The sequence below is a fragment of the Poecilia latipinna genome, unplaced genomic scaffold, assembly GCF_001443285.1.
Source record: "Poecilia latipinna isolate Pla-1442-1.1 unplaced genomic scaffold, P_latipinna-1.0 Scaffold1112, whole genome shotgun sequence".
In the NCBI taxonomy this organism is placed as follows: domain Eukaryota; kingdom Metazoa; phylum Chordata; class Actinopteri; order Cyprinodontiformes; family Poeciliidae; genus Poecilia; species Poecilia latipinna.
In genome coordinates, this window is record NW_015113728.1 from 1,685 (window position 1) to 24,674 (window position 22,990).

Genomic DNA, 22,990 nt, shown 5'->3' on the forward strand with positions numbered 1-22,990 from the left:
GTTATGGAAAACGACCAATAAAATAACATTTTTGTGGTCGAAAAAGGCTTCATATCTTAGTAGCTTAACTCCCACAAAGTGGGCTACTGTTACAACATTCAGATGAGTAACTCCTCTGTTACTTCATACTTGCGTCTCTGACTGAACTTACACATACAGGCCGTTAGAGGGCGTTCTCCCACTTTTTTTTTTTCTCCCTAAACGCCCCATTGTGTACTGCAGAGAACGCTGATTTGCCCTTGACGGTTTTTATTGGATGCTGGGGGAAGTGTCCCGCCTCCTTTGGAATTCCGCAGTGGTACTATCCTCCCATTGGTCCAGCAGATCTGAGTGCAGAGAACAACAAACAAGATAGGGTGAAGACTGTCGGGATGGATGCAGGTAGGCAATATTTTATAGAAAATTAGTGTTATTTTTCTTTCACTAACAGCCCGTATTAGCAGTAGAAGTACTCTCGATATTATCATGACATATATGAATATATTTCTCTTTTTGCCATGTCATTACTGGGAAAGCTAGCCGAGCTGTAATGCTTTGTAGCCTCGGTGACGTTAGCCAGCTAAAGTGATGACTAAAGCTAACTCACGTTAGCCTACTATCACTGGTAAATTAGCTGTAAATCTTCGCGTTGACAGCTTGCTGCGTCGCTTTATAAACTCAAGTCACGACGCCTTGTTGTCAGCTGTAGCAATGTCATGTGTTGCAGTAAAGTTTCCTTCTTAATAAGTTGCTCTACTTTCTTTTGTTTGGCCGCTTACGTAGACACCGTGTTACGCCCAAGGCGAGCATCTCAGTTGATGCGCCAACATCTCAGCAGGTATTTTGTTACAATTAGCAGGAAAAATGCTAAAGGCTAGTCTGACTCCTAGTTTCATTTCCTCCTCTTGTGACCGCTAATAGCCTCGAATCTCCCACCGATAGAGCTGCTTTACCTCCATATCGCGTTCTTTACCAACAAAAGCCTTCAAAACTTTATGGGAGTTCAGTTCCAAGTCAACAGCTATGATTTATTTTTTAACGGACTATTCTACCAAATTTAGGCTCATCTTTAAAGATACTGTTCAGTGATGGCTGGTTTGTACTCATTAATGTACACTGATATTAAAAAATGCTGTTGGGTGATGCGTTATGGGTTTCCTTTGTGGTTTCATGAAATACACAGATTTTTTTTTTCAGTCCGCTGAAGAATCCAGTCAATTCTGCTTTGTTTTCGCGTTGATGACATCACGAAAGGCAACAGTAAGCTTTGTGGCAGATAAGATAGATTTTAAAGCCTTTGAATCACTCCTTACATGTTTAAGCCAGAGTTTGCCCCCATCTTAGAGGTCATCGGGGGATGGATAAACAGTTGTCGTGGCAATAATAATGATAGTTTTCTGAACTTTATTAGGCATAAATCTATTTGATTTCCTATTTCATTCAGTTGGTTTTTGTATTCAAGAGCCTGATTCTGCTTGAAATTACCTGATTCACAATATATAATATAGTATAACATATGTACCCTAGTGTAGGTTGTACTGCATGGTAGACATGACTTTGTTGACTCATCATGAGCCTGTCGGCATGGTGATCACTTTCCTAACGGTATCTGGGAAATATTCGCTAAATTTCCTCAAAATCCATCATGCAACTTAGATTTTTATTTTCTAAATTAACTAAGAGCGCACCGATCCATTTCTGTCCACTTCCAATGCCGATATCTGATGATTAGTATCAGCCTGATACCGATCTGATACAGAAAAACAGCTGAAATGATTTTAAATTTTTTTTTTAAACACAGACATAAATGTACTGATTGATAAATATGTTTCATAACTTTTAACCAGTACATTACACCAATAGCTTCACAAGTTTGGTCAAACATGTAAAAACAACTTTAATTTGTTCAGTTGGTGCGATTAGGAGTAGAGCAACCAATGGAAAATAATGAAACTTAAAATGACAAGAACAATAGTTTGACTACCTTGTTGAAACATGTAAAAATAAACCGCATCAAACCTTTTTTCAAATGGTTCAGAAAGTGTAAAGAGGAATTCTAAATATAATGTAAAATAAATACTATAGCATGATGTCACTCAGAGCACAAAACATAGAGTGAGACTGAGTAGATCTGCCCTCATCGATTGTACACATTGTCACTGATAGCCAATCTGTAATTTCTTTCAGTGTCAGGACTGATACAGATATTAATATTGGATTGGTGTGCCTCTAAAATCGAAGGAAGAATTGGATTAAAATATTCAAATAAAAGTGAAAAAAACACAGGAACGTTGGAACCCATCAGATCGTTTGCCTTATTTGATGTCACAGGAGTCATGTGTTGATGAAAGCTTGCATTTGAGAGGTCAGGATTGATCTTGTTTAAATAATAACTTACAAGACAGCAAAATGAAGAAAAAAAAAGAAGAAATTTTACATGTTCAATGGGTGATGAAAACCAAACCCAGTTTGACTTTAAAGAAACCTCTAGTTGGTAACTTTAAGACCTGCCAAGTCAACTTTGACTATTTTGGCCCGCTCCACATTGTGATAAGTCTGCAAACACAGATAAAGATAGACATGTCCACTAAGTCAGATATGCTTCAACTTGTACGTTATTTTTGTCTGTTGTTGATTGCTTTTGTTGTTCAAGCTAATTTTAAATGTTGTCATTAGTATTAATGGAAACATGAATTATGAAGCCTTAGTGATGACTTTACTTTCTCAGCTGGATCAGCGAAGTGGAGCTAAACTCTCTGAATTAATTTCAATTTGAAATTAATTGTGAGAGTCTGAAAGTGGACTACATTCTGGTTTGTTGCTGCATATTTAATGTAAGCCGTATTAATTCAAAGATGTAGATTTTTTTTTTAATTTAAAGCTTACTGTGTAAAAATAAACATCCTGGAAGTTACCAGGGTTCTGATAAGGCAAACTAATGGACACACCATTTAACTTCCTGCCTCATATCGTCCAGCAGCCTAATGCACAGCGCATTAACAGTTTCATTATAACCATCTTCTTTTTGTTTGCTTCTTTGTTTGTAGCTACATTGACATACGACACACTTCGCTTTGGAGAGTTTGAAGATTTTCCTGAGACCTCGGAGCCCGTGTGGATCTTGGGGAAAGAATACAATGCGCTTACAGGTAGAAACTTGTCCGTAGTTTGCTCCTCCTACCATTTCTCTGTCACTAAAATCAGACCAGCAAGTATGTTTTTTTTGTTTTTTTGTTTGTTTGTTTGTTTGTTTGATTTTTTTTTTTTTTTTCAAATGTAGAGAAAGACGAGATTCTGTCCGACGTCACGTCGCGGCTGTGGTTCACGTACAGAAAAAACTTCCCGCCCATCGGTGAGTTGGCTGCCTGTTGAACTCCATCTCCTCTGTTATGCTTCTACTGACCACTAGAGGGCTATTGTGTTCCAGGAGGCACTGGGCCGACGTCAGACACGGGATGGGGATGCATGTTACGGTGCGGCCAGATGATTCTCGGAGAGGCCTTGATGTGCAGACACTTGGGCAGAGGTGAGGCACAATTGTCACGGAGCAAGTAGGAAGCAGAGTTTATTGTTGCGTAGGGATGCACTGATTCATATCCGATACAATATCTGATGTTCAATATCAGCCAAAACCGATAAATGACAAAAGAACAGTGCTGACTCGATTTTAAATGTTTTTTTTTTTTTTTTGAAAACATAAAATGTACTAAGTTAAAAATTAATTTGATAACTCTGCACCAGTACAGCACTTCTAAATGCACCGATAACTTCACAAACTTGTTCAAACATATAAAAACAACTTTAATTTGCTCAGTCTGTGCAATTATGAGCATAAAAGCCAATGTAAAATATTATTAAACTGAACAACAAAAACATCCGGTTGGCTCTTAATCAAATGTGTAAAAAATAAACTGCAACGAACCGTCTTTCAGATGATTCACTAAGTGACTTTGTTAAGTTCAAATATAACGTAAAATAAATAATAAAACTGGTAAGACTGTACCAAGCAGAGCTTGCTGGGGGGCAGACGTGATAAGTGGTGTTTTTGTTTTCAGACTGGAGATGGGCCAGAGAGCAGAAACAAAGAGAAGAGTACATCAGTATTCTCAACGCCTTCATCGACAAAAAAGACAGCTATTATTCCATCCATCAAATCGGTGAGTAGCGATCGTCGGACGCCTCCGACCAGATCGGGAATGCGCTCATCAAATCGTTTTCCTTGTTCCTGAATGCTGCAGCCCAGATGGGCGTCGGAGAGGGGAAGCCCATTGGACAGTGGTATGGACCTAACACGGTGGCCCAGGTTCTGAAGTGAGTACTGGTACCTCTCCTTATCAGGGGTCCTTAAAAGGTTTTAGATTCATATATCTGAAATTAAGTCCTTAAGGTGTCTTAAGTTCATTCTAAAAACAAAATTTAAGTTGACCTTCCATATGTCAATCAGTTCTTAAATTTTGTCTATTTAATCTCATATATCTTATGTCTTTTTTCTCGTGTGACTTTTTTAAAGCAAATGTTTTGAATCATGCACAGACATCTTCACTGTGTTCTATGTAAGCCTGTCGCAATAAGGAATTGCATGATAAGTTAAAATGAGCCCCATAATTCCCATTCTGATGGTTAATACTTTTGCAATTTTGTTTACAAAGACTTCATAATCTGTTTTGTGTAGTTTTTGTTTCTTTTTTATTTGTTATTTTTGGTTGTTGTATTAAACAACCAAAAATTAAACTAAAGATCTTTTAAATGTCTTCCAGTTCCAGTGTGCAGAGTTCTGTACAAAATTTACTTTTTAGTTGTTGAAAGGGTGAACTTGCATTAATATGCAAATATTAATACTTTAAAATAATTTCAAGACAACAACATTATTGTTTCTGACAGTAATTTCTGGAACCATTTATCATCTAGTATAATTTGTTTTGTAGCAGTGACTAACTAGCCGCTAATATACCCCTGCTAGCTAGCTTGTTTTTTTGCGTCCATCATGGGTAAATGTAATTTTATTGCTGGTTGCCTGGAAAACGTTCAGGCAACTAGCCTGAACGTTGAACCTTCTCTTGCCAACCCATATGGAGGTAACGCACGTTAAAAGGAGTTAAAGGAATAATAATCTCAACTCTTAGGTAAGAATGTGACAATATCTCTTAGTCGCACAAAGAGTACCATAAAAATATACAGTTTTCACTCACTTCACTCTTACAGAATGTCATATGTCTGTCTATTTTATTCCCAAGCTCAAGTGCAAGAAGAAAGCACAAAAAGCCACAGATTGACATAACAGCATTGTTAAAAGGAGCTCAAAGTTTCTTTTCCGTTTAGGAACACTTCCATATAGAAACTATAATTTGTGGGTTTTTTCTTTCAGGAAGCTGGCTGTGTTTGATACGTGGAGCAGATTAGTTGTACACGTGGCGATGGACAACACTGTGATCATCGAGGAGATAAGTGAGTGCAGCTGTGTGTGTGTGTGTGTGTGTGTGTGTGTGTGTGTGTGTGTGTGTGTGTGTGTGTGTTGCAGCTCAGTGTTTCATCAGCGGAGGCTCTTTAAATAGGACTCCAGTTTAAATACGGTGGACTTTGCTTAGATTGTTTACACAGAATGGCAGTTAGTTTGGGATGTATTTAATGGAGATTAAAACTTTTAAATGCAATGAAAATGACAAATTTTCATTGCAAATCTCACTTTGTCGCTCCTGTCATACTCAGCGATTTCTATCTTTTCTGTGTAAAGCCTAATTCTGGGTTGAAAATGCAGTAGAGTGAGCACGTAATTTGAGGAATTCTGTTTTTCCTGTCATCTTCCCTGCAGAGCGTCTTTGCATGCCATGGCTGGACCTCGCAGGTGAAGCGGCAGGAGAGGGGGAGGTGAACGGCTGCCCGGAGGGAGCGTGCGCCCTGGCTGAGGAGGAGACGGCCCTGTGGAGGCCGCTGGTCCTGCTCATCCCTCTCAGGCTGGGCCTGAGTGACATCAATGAGGCCTACATCGAAACGCTCAAGGTTAGAAACTCCCACAGACAGGAGTTGTACTCCCCGTTATATTATAGGTGTTGCAGGAAAAATAAAATGCAGGTAATTTTTGAATTTTTTGAAATTTGTATTCAGATTTATTGTATATTTTAATTAAAGCTGCATTATGCAACTCTTTTTCCATATTTGTTGAAACTCACTATTTTGTAGCGGTATTGTTTAAGAGATGATCTGTGAAAAGATCAAGCTCCTTCGCCTTCTCCCAATGCTAACTAGAAACAACCAATCAGAGCTAGGAGGCAGGCCTTAGTGTTGTCAATCACTCTCGCATGCGCCTGCTTATCCCCCTGACAGCAGAGCATGTCATGAATACTAAGGCTCTTTAGTGTGATCACAGATGATGGTAGATAAACGGTAAATTGTTCCCCCATTTGCACATTGAGTACATGAGGTTGATTGGCAGCACTAAGACCCTCCTACTCACTCTGATTGGTTGTTTTTGGTCGGATGCACTTCTTCAGATGCCAGTAGCAGCTCAGGGAGGAGGTGGAGGAGATCAATCTTTTCACAGATTATCTGTCTCATAACAAACATACTGTTACAACATGACAGTTTTAACAAATATGTAAAAAACAAAACGTATTTTAAATAAAAAATATAGTGCATTTTAAGAATGCCCTATCTTTTACAAAATTTAGCTTATAGTTCAAACACAAACAGCTTTATAATAAACTGCCTGAATGAAAGGTTTCTGCCCTAAAACGTATTCCCATAGCTCAAATATATTTTTCGTAGCTAGTAAATAAGTGAAACTCTTTCAGGTTTTTCAATCCCAGTCTCCTTAAAAACTGCAATGCAAAACTTAACACTGAGGTAAATTCATTTATAGTCGGGGTGAGACCAACCCTGTTGTCTTCTTCACAGCAATGCTTCATGCTGCCTCAGTCGCTGGGTGTTATTGGGGGGAAACCCAACAGTGCCCATTACTTCATTGGTTATGTCGGTATGTCTGATCTCATGTTTGTACAATAAACTCTCTCAGCTGTAATAATCACAGTAATAAAAAGCAGCTCGTACTCATCACATTTTTTTTCTTTTGTGTTTGTTTTTTTTTTTCTTCTTTTCCTAACTGTTTCTCAAGAGGCCATTTTGGTTGTGAACTTGTCCCTTTGTCTCCAGGGGAGGAGCTCATCTACTTAGACCCACACACCACGCAGCCCGCCGTGGAGCCGTGCGAAGACGGCCAGGTCCCCGATGACACGTACCACTGTCAGCACCCGCCCTGCCGCATGCACATCTGTGAGCTGGACCCGTCCATCGCGGCGGTAAGACCGCAGGGGGAGCCTTAGCATCTTCAACCATGAGGAGACGCTCCATTTTTCCTATTTTTTTATTTGTTTTTTTATTTGTTTTTTTTTTAGGGTTTCTTCTGCAAAACGGAGGACGATTTCGATGACTGGTGTATGCGCATACGCAGGGTATGTCTCATTCCTCTGTTTAATAAAGCAAGATTTTGGGGTATATTTTCTCAAACTTACTGTAAAAAAGAATGACCTTTTTTGAAATTGCTTATTTGTTGAAAAGCTACTCCACTCAAAGTGTTAAATATTACAACTACAAATATAACCATAAAACATATGAAATTTACAAAATTTGATAATTTTTCTCTTTTCGGTGTAATTTAAATTTGACCTACTTCTAAAATAAATATATAGAAATATGTTGAGAAATATGTCTTTCTCTGTAAGTTATGTAAAATCTCAACATGTTTTTAAAAAGTAATTAACTTCACACTGGGCTATCCATCGTTCTTCATTTTCCATACTTATAGAAACCTCATTTCACTTTTTTTTCTTTTGTAATCGAGTATTGGTTATGTTATAAAATATAAATACCAAAATTTAACTAAAAATTTGTTACAATTTTTTTAGCTTTCACAATAAAACATTTTATGTAGTAGATGTTTAGAAAACATTGTGTTACAGCCCTAATTTCATTTTGTAGCAGCGGGGACTAAAGTGGCAGGTCCCAGTTTTCAGAATTGTTAGTTAAACTTGCGTTGTGCTTCTTAGGACCTTCAAAGATATGGGCATGCTTTCCAGCAAGCAAATGTTTCTGGTTTTAAAATCCTTTTTTTATCATTCTGGTGTAATACTAAAATGTTCAAGATTGTTACTCATAAACCTTGCCCAAACATAAACGTTTTAGATTTTTGTCATTTATTGACATTGCTTCCAGTTGTCCTGCAAGAAAGGAGGCCTGCCCATGTTTGAGTTAGTAGACAGCCAGCCCGTCCACATGGTCAGCGTCGACACCCTTAACCTTACTCCTGGTAAATCAACTGCATTCTCTTCCTTTATGTATATATACATTTTTAAATAGTGTAAATCAAGCATTTCATTCTTTTCTGAATTTCCTTTGGCAGATTTCTCGGACTCGGACAGGCTGGAGCGGTTCTTTGATTCGGAGGACGAGGAGTTTGAAATCTTGTCCCTGTAAGGAACGTAACAAACAATTATTTTACTGTTATGGACAGTAGACGGAAGATTCCGGTCTCTTCTCTGGATCCGGAAGAGAAATCCCTGAGGGGAGGCGGGAATCGGGGGAGGGGAGGGAGATGAACATTTATTAAGAGACCCGTTGAGCCGGTCCAGCTCCAGCGGCGCAGTCCGTGGGTGTCGACGCAGCGTTCCTTCTCATCAGCCTCCGGACATCCAGACGGCAGCTGTAGCAGGAGCTCAGGATCAATTCTGTATGCACATCTCTCACATGCGTGTGTTTCCATTTGAGTCTTAACACTTTCAATGTTTATGCTGAAGTGAATCTGGTGCCTTTCCCTAAGTCCCCAAGTTAAAAAAAAAAAAAAAAAGCCGCCATCACGGTTTTATGAGGAGTAGACCCACAGTGGCTCATGATGCCTACGGCTTCCGCAGTTTGTCCACTAATATCTGAAGTCTGTAACAAGCTTGCAACAAAACCAAATCCAGAGAGGCGACTTGTGTTAGCAGCTGACGCAAACGTATCCTTGCCAAGTCTAGAGCATACGCTAGTTTGTTTGAAAATTATTTATTTAATCAAAACATGCAGGCAAGTGATGGAGCAAGAGACGTGTAAGAGGACTAAAAATAAATCACAACTGTTTATCTCTTATTGGTTTTATTAAAAAAACTTGTATTACATCAGTCATATTGCTAAGACTGGAAAGTGTGCAGTGTGCAAAGAAGTTATAAGAGTGTATTAAGGCCAATGTAGTTATTAAAAAAAGAGTAAACATATGGCAAAAAAAACTTCTCAAAAACTTCAAAACTTCAGAGTTCAAAAGGTTAAAAAAAATTGCAGGAAAAAACCAAAAATCCCATTTCTAGAAAACAGTTGGAAACAGTCAAACATTTTCCTGTTTTGGAAATTTTCAGAGTTTCTAAAGTGGAAACATTTTCCACTTTAGAAATTTATAGAAAGTTTCTGAGATAAATCAAAAATGTTGGACTTTATTTTCCAGAAAATGTATTTATTTATTTTAGAAACTTTCTCTACAATGGTCCTTATATGCCGTTGTATCATTCTGTTGCCATGGTTTCTTTGTGGCCTGCTTAGGCTCACTTCCACAGCTCCCCTAGAGGCATGTTCTGCGTTTCATTGATGGCGTTGAGGCTGTGTGTTCGGATGTCGGCGTGAACTCCTTCAACGTTCTGGGAGGCATCGATGACCTAAAAAAGAAAACGCATGCAAATTATTTTTCTTTTGTTACATCTCCACATTCAACAACGGTGAATGATCTCCATACCTTCCAGTTGACCGACGGATCCTTCATGAGCTGCTCAAACTTTTCCTGCACCGATTTCTGGAAAGCGCTCGTTTCGTATCGTTCGTTGCCGAACTGACCTCGAAGTGCAGCCTCGGCCGGGTTCAGCTGCAGGAACATGACCAGGTCGGGCTTGGGCAGGCCCACGTCGGGTCTCTTGCACCAGTCCAGACAGAAGCCCTGCGGACAACAACGACCCCAGCCGCTGCTCTTCAGACACATGGAAACACCAGCAGACGGATGTGGGTTTTCAGAGAACACTGACCGGCTTGGCGCTGGTGAAGGCGACTCCAGAGAAGGCGTACCGGTCCACCACCAGAGTGATGCCCTGCTCCAGCTTCTTCTTCATTACAGGCCTGTGTGCAACGTAAGATTCATCACAGCTATTATTTGAGGAATATTTTCCTCTATAGGCTAAAGCTTAACAGTTCACAACAGAAACTAATAGTGAGTTGTTGTTTTTTTTTTGACAGAATAATGCAAGTGTAGGATCATTTCTCATGTTTCATGTCAAAAATCTAATTTTTCCAGACTCAAGTTTTAGAGACTATAAGAAATGAAAGAGAGGGAAGGAATGATATTAGCAATGAACTAAAGAATAGGGAATAAAATCAGGTTGTGTTCTCCATCAGGGTCCACATTGTCCTGATAAAACAAACAATGCATCACTTATTTCCTGTTGCCTTGCTGGCATTCTCCATGAATAACTGGGTGTGATAGTAAGCTAGTAGGTTGCATTCCAGTTGTGGTCAGAACCAGGAAAAACCAACTTCCCAGTCAAAAGAATCAAATGATGCACTGTCTGAAGTCAAAATACAGGGACATTAGGAGCAACTCCGACTACCCCAGGAACAACTTGTAAGGCCAAGTTGACTGGCCACATCGAAACACCTTTCAGTATAACAACAGTAGTAAGCTGTGGTGGAATTATGCAAACATGTTTCTTTTAAAAGACACATGTAAGAATGTGTCTAAAATTAGTGTTAAATGTAGTGCCTGCAACTCTAAACTACAGATTATTTTGTAATTTCAAGATTTACTTATGGAAATCCTGAAATTTCCATATATAAATTTCAATATTAGGGAAATCCTGAAATTTTCAAAAGCAAATTTCAAGATTTGTTTATGGAAAGTAAATCTTGAAATTATCTTTGTAAGAAGTACTTCCAACAAAGTCTATATCGGAGTTGCTGTGCCTTAATCCCGACTTCTACTGGAACGCAGCAGTAGCGACTGTGTTGAGGGCAGATATAATAAAGTTATCTATGCTGGCAGTAATGAAAGAAAGTGGCTTATTACATATAAAACGACTGCTTCACGGTGTTTTTTATTTGGGTTAGTTTTAACTATTATCCATCCCCAAAGAGTGTTAACAGCAGATTTGAAGAGTGTAGCACCGCAGTAAAGACCAACACTAGTCTTACACCAGCTCCCAGCGGTTCGCAGAGAACAGCAGGTGCACCGTGTGGTCCTCCAGGTCACTCTTCTTCTCCAGGTAGGCGCTGATAAGCTGCCCAATGGTTGTGCTCCTGTCTGCAGAAACACAACGACACCAAGTCGTTGATACTTAGGTACCTCCCCTCATGAGAGAAGGTAGAGAGATGCTAACGCTACTGTTGAAGGCTGAAGATGCTAAAACGCCTCACCAGGAAATCTCATTGTCTCCGCCGGATGGCCGCTCTGCTGCAGCGCCTGAACTAGCTTCTTGCACTGTGTCGTCTTCCCGGCTCTGTCCACCCCCTCCAGGACAATGAGAGCGCCTCTTTTAGACGCCATTACTCTGTCGACCGATTGTCGGGGACGTGGTGAAGTTCATAAGCCTGTTTTTCTTTGTGGCGAAAATAACAGCTGCTTTCTCACGATTTACCAGCGATTTACGAAGAGACCGGAAAGACGTCATCTTTTCTGACGTTTTCTTGGTTTCACTGCCACCACCCGGAGTGGCGGGCCCACAGATCATACCGCAGACATCCATCCATCCACTCATTTTCTAACTCCTTGTCCCTACTGTTGTCGGGAGGGTTGCTGGTGCCTATGTCCAGCTAACGTTCCGGGCGAGAGGCGGGGTAAACCCTGGACAGGTCGCCAGTCTGTCGCAGGGTAGCCCACATGGACATAATATAAGAATTTTATTATGTCTATGGGCGGCTTTAGAAGCTCTATGTCCAGTTGTGGTCAGAACCAGGAAAAACCAACTTCCCAGTCAAAAGACTGGGAAGTCTTTTGACTGGGTATTAGTCAAAAGACTTCCCAGTATTTTGACTTCCCAGACTAAATCGTTCGGCCCCCGGGCCGAACGATTTAGTCCGGCCCGGGGGCTAAATGCATTATCATTATTCATGAAAAAACATATTTCGTTTAATTGAAAATCTGAAGTTCCTATACTGTCCACGAGGGGCGCTGTGTTTTATTCAGCACACACATGATGCAACACTGCAGCGGAATTAACAGCAGATGGCAGCACTGAGCTTCAGGTTCTATAAACAAGTTCGATTCTATGCTTTACCAGCTTTTTATTTTGTCCCTGGCAACCTCATATTTGTCGTGCATGCTAACATAGATACATGTTACGTATGCAAGTTTTTCTATTTGTATGCATTTTATGCATCAACAAATGTACTTCATCAAATGTCTGTTTAAAACAGCTGACACTTAAGTTTTCAAATGTGGGAAGCCAGATAATTTGTTCAAATTGCTTCCCAGATGTTGAAAATTGATTTTAAGTCTTTTCTTAATTTTTGTCTGTTGTATATTGTGATGCAGGACAGTGTTTTTAAGTTCCAAAAACTGTGAATAAACATTGTACAAACATTGTACAATCACTGAGATCAGTTCTTATGCATAATTCACTTAAATAAATGCTTAACTGAGTAAAGGTATTGTTGAAATTGCAGATACCCTTCTTAAAAACAGATTATTCATAATATATTTTGTAAAAGTGAAATTCGTTTAATATAAACTTTTATTGGTTCCATTTAATCTTGCAATGAGTTTACTTGTGTGGCCCCCTGCAGATCAGATTAAGCTGTATGTGGCCCCTAAACCAAAATGAGTTTGACACCCCTGGTCTAGAGCATCTAAAGCCTCTCCTTAGGGTCCCGAAGCCAGCAGGGGGCGCCCAAGAATGCTTTTTAATAGCAGAAAACAGCCCTCCAAACTCTATGAAAACTCAAATTCACGAGGAACCTGAGCTTACTTTTAAACGATCTCCAATGTTTTCCAAGTTATTGAAATTAAATTATACTCAAGACTTTAAAGAATTTGCAAATTCTTTAACCTAAAGAATTTAACAAAGGAAAATCTCAAAAGTTTCAATGGTATCAGTTAAATGCTACTGTTGTGATTTATGAATATTATGCGCCCTGTGCTTGCTGTGATGTCACATTTCACGCAATGATCAATAACTGAAAAACAACTGAACTACTCGACCATAGAAGGAAATATTAATCCAGTGGTTGCGCTTCTTTATCTCTAGTACTTTTATTTATTCTTTTAGATATTGTAAAATAACTAGTCATATTCTGTCATCCAGTGAATTTAATGAATTCTGTGTTGACTCTCTATTAACTCCATTAACTATAAGCATGTTCTGTTAAACACGCTGTGTGCAAAGCTACAAAGATAACGAGCTAAAAGGTGTTGGTGATGCTGCGGTGGCTGACATCTGGTGTTTTAAACTGTAAGTGGGCCCCCAAATATAATTCTGCTTTGGTCCCCTTCCAAATTGTCTTATTTTTAGAACTGAAGTAATGCATGTTCTACAGGTTTCATTTTGTTTTGACAAATCTATTTGATGTCAACCTTAGTCATTCAATTTGTAGTGAAATTGGTCATGTTGTATTTTATGGACCAGTCCCGATTTAAATTCTTCAAACTGGTAAATAAAGTTTATTGATTTCCAGTCTTTTTTTTTTTAATGTCTTTACAGCATTTTGGTCATTGCTGCAGTTTTAAAATCTGCTCTACAGATTAACTTAAATTAATGAAATTTCTTCACTCACATTTTTAAAACTCAAACAGATTTTTATAAATTTACTTGAAATTTGAGTAGAAATTATAATATTTCAAACAAAACAGTTCTGGCGTAAATGACAGTTTATTGCAACACGTACAGAAGCAAAAGGAAACAATATTATTTTTTGAGTTACAGTAAAACTTGCTTCCATCATCTTACACTTTGCTCCGGTGGCAGTGTTTCAGGGCATCTTTTAGTGCTGCCAGCACCATGTCAACATTTGCTTTACTGCTGTTGCATCCCATCAATCCCACACGTAACACCTGAGAGGAATGGGGAAGAACACCAACACACTTAATTCACACGAACACAACCAGGCTGCGAGTGGCAGAACGTGTTATTTTCTCCTACCAAACCAACCGACGGCCCCAATCCTCCAGAAATCTCTAAGCTGTGTGTTTTCATGATGTAGGCTGTGATCTTTTTCCAGTCGTATCCATGAGGAGCGACAATTGTGGTGACTGTGGGAAGTCTTGCATGCTGTGACAAACGGTTCACGAGTTAACCCAGAGCCGTTGATGGCAGCGTGTTTCATGAAAGCTTCTCTGCCTCACCTTTTCTTTGACAAAAAGTTTGAGACCCATGCTCTCCAGGCCAGCGTGGAAATACTCTGCCACCTTCTGATGTCTTTCCCAGGATTTCTCCAGACCCTTGCGTGAAAAAGACAATAAAAATCAGCTGAGTATTCATGTGAAAAAGATAATCGTGTCACCCTATCCCAGGACACCAAATAACATCGTAACCGTGCATTTTTCAATGTTTTTTAAGTAGTACAACCACAAACTTCAATGAAACACTAAACATAGAGCAAAAGCTACAATGAAAAGGGTGACATTAAGAAGTCAAGGATTACAATGACCAGTCAAAGTCCAGACTACGTAACGACAAATTGTCAACAATAATAGCACTGCATCCTTTACATTACTGTCAATAACAAACTTTGACCAAACCTTACTGTGATTCTGTGGCAAGACCTAAAACTTGCTCTATCGACAATTTCCTACCACTATCATGTAAAAAGAGTTGGCAGAAATTTTAGTCTCTAGAATGCAAAAGACTAAAAGGTCTGAAGTTATGTTGCACTTTCATAGTTTTAATGACAACCTGGGTTTAAATGCCTTGCCCAGGAGCACGCTGCCATGGTGGGAAAAACCTGGAATCAATCTTCTGATTGCAAAACAACCACTCCATCACTGTTGCCCTGGATGACGTCTCTACAAAGCATAGACTCAAATGGACACCACATTTGTACAAATATTGAAAGCGCTGCATCCTTTTCCTAACCTTTCACAAGTGTTCCTTGCTTTTTGCTGGTTTATGACATAACATCCCAATAAAATCCACTGAATAATGTGGTTGCTACATGACAAAATGTAAATAAATCAGTTCAGAAAGCATTAGTACTTTGGCAAGGCGCTGTGAAATTCATGCTGGAAGTGCTAATAACCTGGCAATTTTTTTTTAACCTTTTTTAAAAAGTATAACAGAAGATTTATGAGTAATTACTGAGCTGATTCCAACTCATGCCCCACCTCATCAGCAAGCACAGCCAGGCTCTCCCTCAGGGAGTAAAAGGCGGTGACCGGCCCTGTGTGGTGGTATCTGTTGAGAAGCCAGAAAGAGGACAAAACTTTGCAAAGCGGCATTTTCTCTTGCGTCTTCTTCAATCGTAGGTGTCTTACATTCTTGCTGGCTTGTCATCACATCCCCAGTAGTTTGAAAGCCAACTCAAATCCAAGAAGAACGATACGGGTTTTGTTGTCCGACTGAATACTTTTCGGCTGTGGACAATTTTCCTCCCTTCAATACGTTTTTCCATTGCACGTTTGCATATGCAGTACACAACACATATTCTCACCATGCTCTCTCGCTGAATGAAATGGGTGCTGTACCAGGAGGGGCATTCAGAACCTTTTGCGAGCCGGTATACAAAATGTCGATGCCTGCATACAATCATTAGCAGAAAAGTCTTTCATTTGCTGTAAAGATCATTATGTAAAACCAAACATATTAATTCAAGAGTTCATTTGATCTACATGGAAGCCATAATGAGCTCTAAACCTTGCTGGTCCATGTAGAGAGGAGCGCCTCCTATCGACGCCACAGAATCAACAAGGAGAAGGCAGTCATACCTGGGGAAACAAATCAGCAGACATCTGAAATCACCTGATGTCCTACATTGAGAACATGCTGTGATAGCAGATCTTACTTATGGCACAAGTCGCCAATGCCATCTAAAGGATGCAGGACTCCTGTGGAAGACTCTCCATGCGCGAGGAAGAACAGAACCGGTCTGTGTTCTGATAAAGCCTGCGATGAGATCATGCAGTAACTGCATTAGTTATAGCAGCATGAGAGTTTGCTTTATTTAGTCTGATCACTATGGTGATGTGTGGCAATACCTTCTCAATCTCTGCATTGGTCAAGTAGCCACCAGGAGGCGCCACAATGGTTTTTACTCTTGCACCTGTTGGATGGACACACATTCTGTTTTGGGGCCCATTCCAAAATATATGTATGTGTTTTTAACCTGCTCCAGATATTCTTTGTTTTGAGCAAAATTAACAAATGTTTGGAGTATTGAAGTGTGAATCAAAGTGACACCCACGCAATCCTTCTTGACTGTCATCTCCCTTCTGTGCTCCAGCTGGGATTTGTCCCATTGACCTGGATTTCTCAGGAGGTATTGCATCCTGGCCAATCAGCAAAAAGAAGGAGGAGTTGTGAACAATGATGTTGAGTTTCTACGCCCTTTTTTCTAATTGTAGTTTCCCTACGGTTGAAGTTTGGCAACAGCACCAGAAGAAGTGAACAAAGTCATTCAGTCCTTGTTGGCCACACCTACAAATACTGAGTTATTAAAGTCGGAGCAAAAGGAATGTTTAAGACATTTAAGACATTTTATTGTTGGCAAAGACGTTGTGGCCCTGATCTACATGGGGTTGTTTACAGTGCACACGATTTCTGGTAAGCTTCATAGCGTAGCTTCCTTCACAGTTGAGGTGCCGTATTACCTATGTCACCATCAAACATTTGTTTTTGGGTAGAATCAGATCCAATCATTTAAAACTGTAACAGTCCACATCTACAGCAAGCAATAATTTCTTAATAACCAAGAGTCCAGATCTTTTTTTACAAAGCAAACTTAGAGTAAGAGTCTGGTTTGTACCAGACTAACAGAGCATGGTTCCAAGTATATTCCAAAGCTTTATCCCCAAATTAAGAAATATGTCTGCCATTGTAAATATTAAACGTCTTTATTTCTACCAGGGAGCTTTTGAGTAACTTACCAACCCTCTCCGCCATATCAGCTGCCCGCTCTCCCCAGATACCATTGACCGCTACCAGCACGCTTTCCCCAGACTCCACCGTGTTGAAGATGGCACACTCCATTGCAGTGTGGCCAGTGCCGCTCACAGCAAAAGTTGTCCTGTTCTGTGTTTGGAACAGATATTGGATTCCACTCTTGATGTCACTCATGATCTGCAATTACAATGAAATTTCTGATGGTAAAATTTAAATAGTTTTGCCTTTGATCATTGAGGGTCCAACTGAAACGCATTGCCTACAATCCAAGGTAAAAAAAAAGGAGGGTTAGCAAAAGTTGGGGTGGTTCATAAATTCGGGAACAGGAAAGCCATCCGTCTGTCAGTCTTGATAGACAGAGCTACATAGAATGCAATCCTGGAATCCATGGCTGTGTGTTGGTCTTCCCCTGCATGGACGACATGATGGTGGCTGAACTTGCTGACTTACCTCAAATATCTCCGGGTGCATGTGTCCAATGACCGGCTTGGCTCCGGCTTCCAGAATGTGTCGAGGAACATTGGAAGGTCCTGGTCCAAACATGTAACGGTGAGGAACAACCATTCGTTTCTTCAGGCATTGTGGTGGAGGCATGGAGACGGGCAACATGACTTCACAGCAAGATGGGGAGAGCAAAAAAGATGAAAGAGACATAAGAGATGGAGGTGAAGTATTCCCTCAGCCAGACACACCCCTCCGTCTGACCAGTGAAGTCCTCGGGTCAAACGTCTGTCACAGTATTTACCCTTTTCATCTTCTGTCAACTGTGAGTGTGTACCCAGCTCTGACAACATGTACTTTCCTATAATGACGTCACCAGACATGCTGCTGTTTGTTAATAATTAGCTACCAGGCTTACAGGCTTTCAAAATTAACTATTTATTTCCTGTACTCTTCATTTTAAATGCTTTTTCTGTTTTTTTGCTTCAGTATTTTAACCAAATTATTGTTTGAAAACTACTAAATAAGTGACTCTAGCTACCCAGAATTCAGATTTGATCAGACAAGGATTTTTTATTGCTAAAGTCCAATCCAATCTATTAGAAATGTTGATTTTTCAGGGCATCCTGCCAGCCTGGGTGAACGAGAACATGAATTTAACCGAGTTGAGAAATGCTCTAGCTGTATTTTCTTCTCCTTGTCTAAGCTAGCAGAGCATGTCATTCACACTGCAACTGGCTGAGGATAAATGACCAAGTAGTCGTCATATTTATATTTACACCATATTAGCAACCCAACCAGTTTGTTTGTCTTATTTCAAGCTAGACAGGTTTCACCATAATGAAAAAGTAAATGACCACATTTTGAAACAACTTTAGTAAAATATTCACCTTTATGCACTCTTCTTTTCAACCGTCCCCGCTTCTTTTCTACCTTTCAGAAGGTACAAAAGCTCTTAAAACTGTCAACATCTGTTATCCAAGATAAGCAAACATGATCAAGTGTGGAAAGTGTAAAATGCTGGTTATTTTTCTGTTTATTAGTCTCCTTCCCTCAGTTCCTCTCCTCAGGACTCTCCCTCAGCTGTTTTATATTTTGTCATTCATCACACGTCTGTATTTAAGCTCCCTGGTTTTCATTGCTCCTTGGTGGTTTCGACCTGGTTCTGTTTCTGGTTCCCTTTATGCCTTGCTGTGAGTTTGCACTCTTTGTTATAGTTAAATCACCAGGCGGTTTCCAAACTCCTATTTCAACCTCACAATATATGACAATGACATCTCATTCCTACATACAAAATGTTCCTGTGTGATTTCCTGTAACTAGTATTGCAAAGCTCTGAAAGATCAATCTTTAACTCATATTTAAGAATTTGTTCTACAGCCATATTAGAAAATGATTAAAAAGTTTATTTCAGGATCTCCATCAGGAAGTGAACACGTCATATATATGAACTACACAGGCTGATGTTTTCAAACCCTTATTTCTGGTATTTATGAAGATTTTCTGCACTTATAATTACAACATAATACAGAAATGTGGGTTTAATGCAAACTATGATTGATACCTACTTGAAGGTTTTTATGTACAAAAAGTAATTTTAATCTGACAACCGAGCCTTTGTGGAACTAATTTATTGACTATTATTGTTTATGTTCTCAACAGAACATTTTGCTCTGAAAGGTAATGTAGTTTCTAAAAGTGTAAATGGAGGAGACGCTCAATGGTGTCAATAAAGCAGACACTGTCTGCTTACTGTTGATGTCAAAAGCTTCATTTTGATAAAGCTTATATATGGCCCTGGGCTGTCCTCTGTACTTAGTAAATTTTTGCCATAGATATGAAAACTGAACTGTGCTTCATTAAATTTGAGTCTAAGCTTTACTGAAATCAGATTTCCAGTGGTTGTTGAACTGTCCATTCTCTTTAACTTTAGCTAAAACACTTAAGTTGTTTAAAATTCATTTCCAGATAAAAGCTTTTGGTTCATATGATATAATCTTTTAGCTATGTGCTCTTTAGAAAAGATAAAAAAAGAACACACATTTCCAGTCAGACCAATGGACTGAGCTTTTATTGTCTGTGTTTGCTACAGTTGTGCTTGACCCGTCCTCTGGGGGATGAGGAGATGCTTTCCCAGAGGTTCAGGGCAGAAGCTGCCATCTCTGTACACCAGCCGGCCCCTCAGGACAGTCGCACGCACCACTCCCTGCAGCGTGGAGCCGAGGTACGGGGTCATCTGCACAAATATACACACACACAGTTAGACACTTGTGTAAACAGCAGATCGCGACCGATCCTCACAGTTAGTTTTTCAGTTGTTTCTTACAGACTTTAGTTACCTTGTTCTTATGGTGAATGCTTGCTTCTTCGATCTGTGAAGTGAAAACAGACATGAAGCACAAACGCAGCCTTGACAATAGCTTTAAGGGGCTGTATTATGTGTTCTCCTCACACTTATGGCCATTTTATAGCACAATCAAGTAACTCTGTTGACTCATAATTTACAAGAAATTTGACTTTGTAAATTAACGGCTTTAAATTAGGCATCTGCCGCTTTAAAATCTCCTGCTCTCTCTGGAACTCCGCCTTGAGGAAGTCATCACAACATGGCTCCTTTATTAACCCTTTAACAACATTTTTACCAGTGTTGCACTGAGAAGTAGCTCCTATAATGAGCTCTGCAGATTCGTAGTTCTACCAGGCGTTTGCTAATTGCTTCTGGCTAGTCTGAAGGAGCTGAGTGGGAGAGGGCTGCTCTGTGAGACAGAAGCTTGGAAACTGCAGCTCTGAGGAGGAGCTGCGCCTTGAAGGTGGAGCTAGGCCAACCCAGGCATTTTATGGTTGCCATGGAGATTAAAGGATGTCTCAAACATGCACGAAAGAATCAAGGCAACAGTCCAGGAATGTTTTGATGAGGGAATAACATAATAACATGATGTAAAGCTCAAAGCTGCCCCCTTAACAGTGTGAATACCTCACACTGACCTGAAAGCCCGTCTCTGGATCCCAAATGACCAAGTCGGCATCAAAGCCAGGGGCCAGGCTGCCCTTCAGGCTGCCCAGGCTGCTCAGGTGGGCTGTGTTTCTGCTGAGGAGCCTCACCACATCAGCCAGCTGAAAGTCTCTCTTACTGGCTGAAGTCCAGAACAAAGGCAAACCTGAAAAATAGGGACAAGAAACTCTTGCTCTCCTTCCTGGTGGTAATTTTTAAACACTGTAACTGGCCGTCTGCTTTGCTCCCACTGACAGACTTTGACCATTGTGACAGAAAAGTAAATGATTGGTAGAAGCTTGAGACTTTTTTGCCAGTTCAGTGTTGGAGTTGCCTCATTTAAATCCCAATCAAGAAGATGTGGTGATGGGATAGAGCAGGTCTAACCTACCAAAATAGGAATATTGACGTTTAATGACAGGAAGTAAGTCAATTTAGGAATTTAGGTTTATAAATTCACAGATAAACAATAATCCATGATCTATTAAAGTATAATAATTAACCAAAATGCAAAAGCAGTTTGTGAAAAACCAAATAAGTTACTCATGATTTTAAACTGGGAAGAGCTCTATTAACTCTGATAGGTTTAAGTGCTTGCATTTTAACTCATTCGGATTTGTACATAAAAACGATATCAAGTCCTGTTCGCAATTTCAAATCAATAAGGTTAAAGTTTGGACTTTGACTAGGCTGTTGCAACACATGGATTCTCTTTTATTTATGTTGCTCAGATAGAGTGGCTGCTGGATTCGAGGTTTTCTGTTCTGTAATATTTCCAGTTTCTGTGGAGCTGCTTGGCAGATAGTCTGACGTTTTTCTCTGCAATATTTCAGTAGACAGAGAAATTCTAGGTCAACTTAGTGACCGCAAGGAGCCTGGACAATATGACTGCACAGCTAGCCTGAATAATCACTCCTATGTTACCATTGATGATCGTGGATATGAGATGTTTTTATTGATATATTGTCTTTAGTTTCAATAGTTAAGTCTACATCATCAGCCCTCCACCACCGTGCTTTACTGCCATCGAGGAGTGTTTGTTTTGAAACACAGGAATACCAATAACTTAAGGCCTGCGTTGTGTCTGTGAATCAGTATTCTTTAATGTGATCTTTTTCTAATTTAACATTCAAACTTACTTTTACAATCAGAGTTTATAGGAAGAGGAGCCTGCTTTATGTCCTTATATAGGGACAAGGATCTGGAATTCATTCCAGACATGTTGGCAGACATTTAATCTTTTTAAGATCCATCAACCAGACACTGAATACCCTCAGATTTAGTTTTGGATACAACAGAAACTGGACCAAAAGCCCCTGCAAGCAGATTTTGACTACTACTCATCAATGTTAATAACATTTATAGACTGAATTTGATGATATCCTCCCTTGATATAAAACTAATGTAAAATTTGGACATGTGAGCTATTTAAGGTGAAATAATTGTTTTGGTGGAAGGAGTTTGTCCTGCAGTCAGTGGCTACTACCATCATCACCACCATCAGCCTGTGAATGTGTGGGAGAATGACTGAATGCAGTGTGAAGCACTCTGGGGTCCTCTGGACTTGATGAAGCGCTAACAAGTACAAACCATTTTTTTTTCCATTTTCTAACTGCCACCAGTTTGAGAAATGTACCAAATTGTAACGATGAAATCCCTCCCCATGCCTGCGTGAAGTCCCCGCTCTCCAGTTTCTTAAGATCGGGGGTGCAGGGGGAGTGGTCAGACACCACCATGTCAATCTGTCCAGTTTTCAGCGCAGACCACAGCTGCTCCTGAAGGGGCCAATGACAGTATTAACCACATGGTGTTTCTTTGTATTGCGTCCATTGAGCATAACTTTGGATCTGCAAAACGACGAGTCCGTCTACCTGGTTGGCAGAACCTCGGATGGGAGGGCAGCACTTAAACTGTGTGGCTCTCGCAGGAATGGTTTCTGCACACAGGTTGAGGTAATGATGGGTGGTCTCCACCGTTAGGGGGGCCCCAGCTTGCCGAGCTTTCTGGATCAGCTTAAGGGCCTTTGCAGATGACAAGTGAACAATGTGGCATCGCACCCTGAAACACAGAAAGGCCATTGCTGCTGCAACAACTACCAAATCTTCAACGGAGAAATCACCCGTACTGACATAAAGGGAATATGCAGTCTTGCAAAAAATAGTTGCACCCCTTACATTTTAATTCATTGTAAATGTAGTTTATCATCAAATTCATTGAACCCAGCAGAACCACAGGCTGATTGTCCCAATGCTAAACCCTGACCCTCATGTCGCTGTGGAAGGAAAGCTTCACCATAGCACCATGTTCAACCTCGGGGAAAAAAAAAGTCGGATTTCTTCCGTTTTTGATATATATATATATATATATATATATATATATATATATATATATATATATATATATATATATATATATATATATATATATATACACATATTTTTTTTTTTTTTTTTTTTTTTTTTTTTTTTTTTTTAAATTTTTTTTTTCA

General features: G+C 39.8%; 4 protein-coding genes across 4 annotated transcripts in view; 1 reads left to right on the forward strand and 3 right to left on the reverse strand.

The window, feature by feature from the left end:
• The first annotated feature begins 273 nt into the window (after positions 1–273).
• atg4b (autophagy related 4B, cysteine peptidase) lies at positions 274–9,087 on the forward strand. Its single transcript, XM_015052485.1, has 13 exons — positions 274–381; positions 3,027–3,128; positions 3,260–3,331; positions 3,407–3,505; positions 4,035–4,136; positions 4,218–4,290; positions 5,345–5,424; positions 5,789–5,976; positions 6,871–6,949; positions 7,126–7,271; positions 7,368–7,424; positions 8,185–8,278; positions 8,372–9,087. Exons 1-13 carry the CDS (start codon positions 372–374, stop codon positions 8,443–8,445), a joined length of 1,176 nt encoding a protein of 391 aa, XP_014907971.1. The 5' UTR covers positions 274–371; the 3' UTR covers positions 8,446–9,087.
• A 346-nt stretch (positions 9,088–9,433) lies between these two features.
• dtymk (deoxythymidylate kinase (thymidylate kinase)) lies at positions 9,434–11,660 on the reverse strand. Its single transcript, XM_015052486.1, has 5 exons — positions 11,395–11,660; positions 11,173–11,281; positions 10,014–10,104; positions 9,731–9,928; positions 9,434–9,653 (listed from the first exon to the last, which is right to left on the reverse strand). Exons 1-5 carry the CDS (start codon positions 11,522–11,524, stop codon positions 9,543–9,545), a joined length of 639 nt encoding a protein of 212 aa, XP_014907972.1. The 5' UTR covers positions 11,525–11,660; the 3' UTR covers positions 9,434–9,542.
• Positions 11,661–13,828: 2,168 nt separating this feature from the next.
• On the reverse strand, positions 13,829–17,905 carry agxta (alanine--glyoxylate and serine--pyruvate aminotransferase a). The gene is made up of 11 exons (XM_015052479.1): positions 17,520–17,905; positions 17,054–17,246; positions 16,166–16,230; positions 15,973–16,073; positions 15,825–15,895; positions 15,622–15,706; positions 15,446–15,544; positions 15,296–15,365; positions 14,318–14,413; positions 14,115–14,243; positions 13,829–14,026 (listed from the first exon to the last, which is right to left on the reverse strand). Exons 1-11 carry the CDS (start codon positions 17,721–17,723, stop codon positions 13,919–13,921), a joined length of 1,221 nt encoding a protein of 406 aa, XP_014907965.1. The 5' UTR covers positions 17,724–17,905; the 3' UTR covers positions 13,829–13,918.
• Positions 17,906–19,551: 1,646 nt separating this feature from the next.
• The window catches only part of LOC106959720 (allantoinase, mitochondrial), a 10,254-nt gene continuing 6,815 nt past the window's right edge, over positions 19,552–22,990 (reverse strand). Inside the window, exons 8-12 of the mRNA XM_015052478.1 lie at positions 22,374–22,560; positions 22,139–22,277; positions 20,496–20,668; positions 19,850–19,882; positions 19,552–19,746 (exon numbers count right to left, since the gene is read on the reverse strand). Coding sequence (XP_014907964.1) covers positions 19,597–19,746; positions 19,850–19,882; positions 20,496–20,668; positions 22,139–22,277; positions 22,374–22,560 — 682 coding nt within the window. The 3' untranslated portion in view covers positions 19,552–19,596. The remainder of the gene's footprint in view (positions 19,747–19,849; positions 19,883–20,495; positions 20,669–22,138; positions 22,278–22,373; positions 22,561–22,990) is intronic.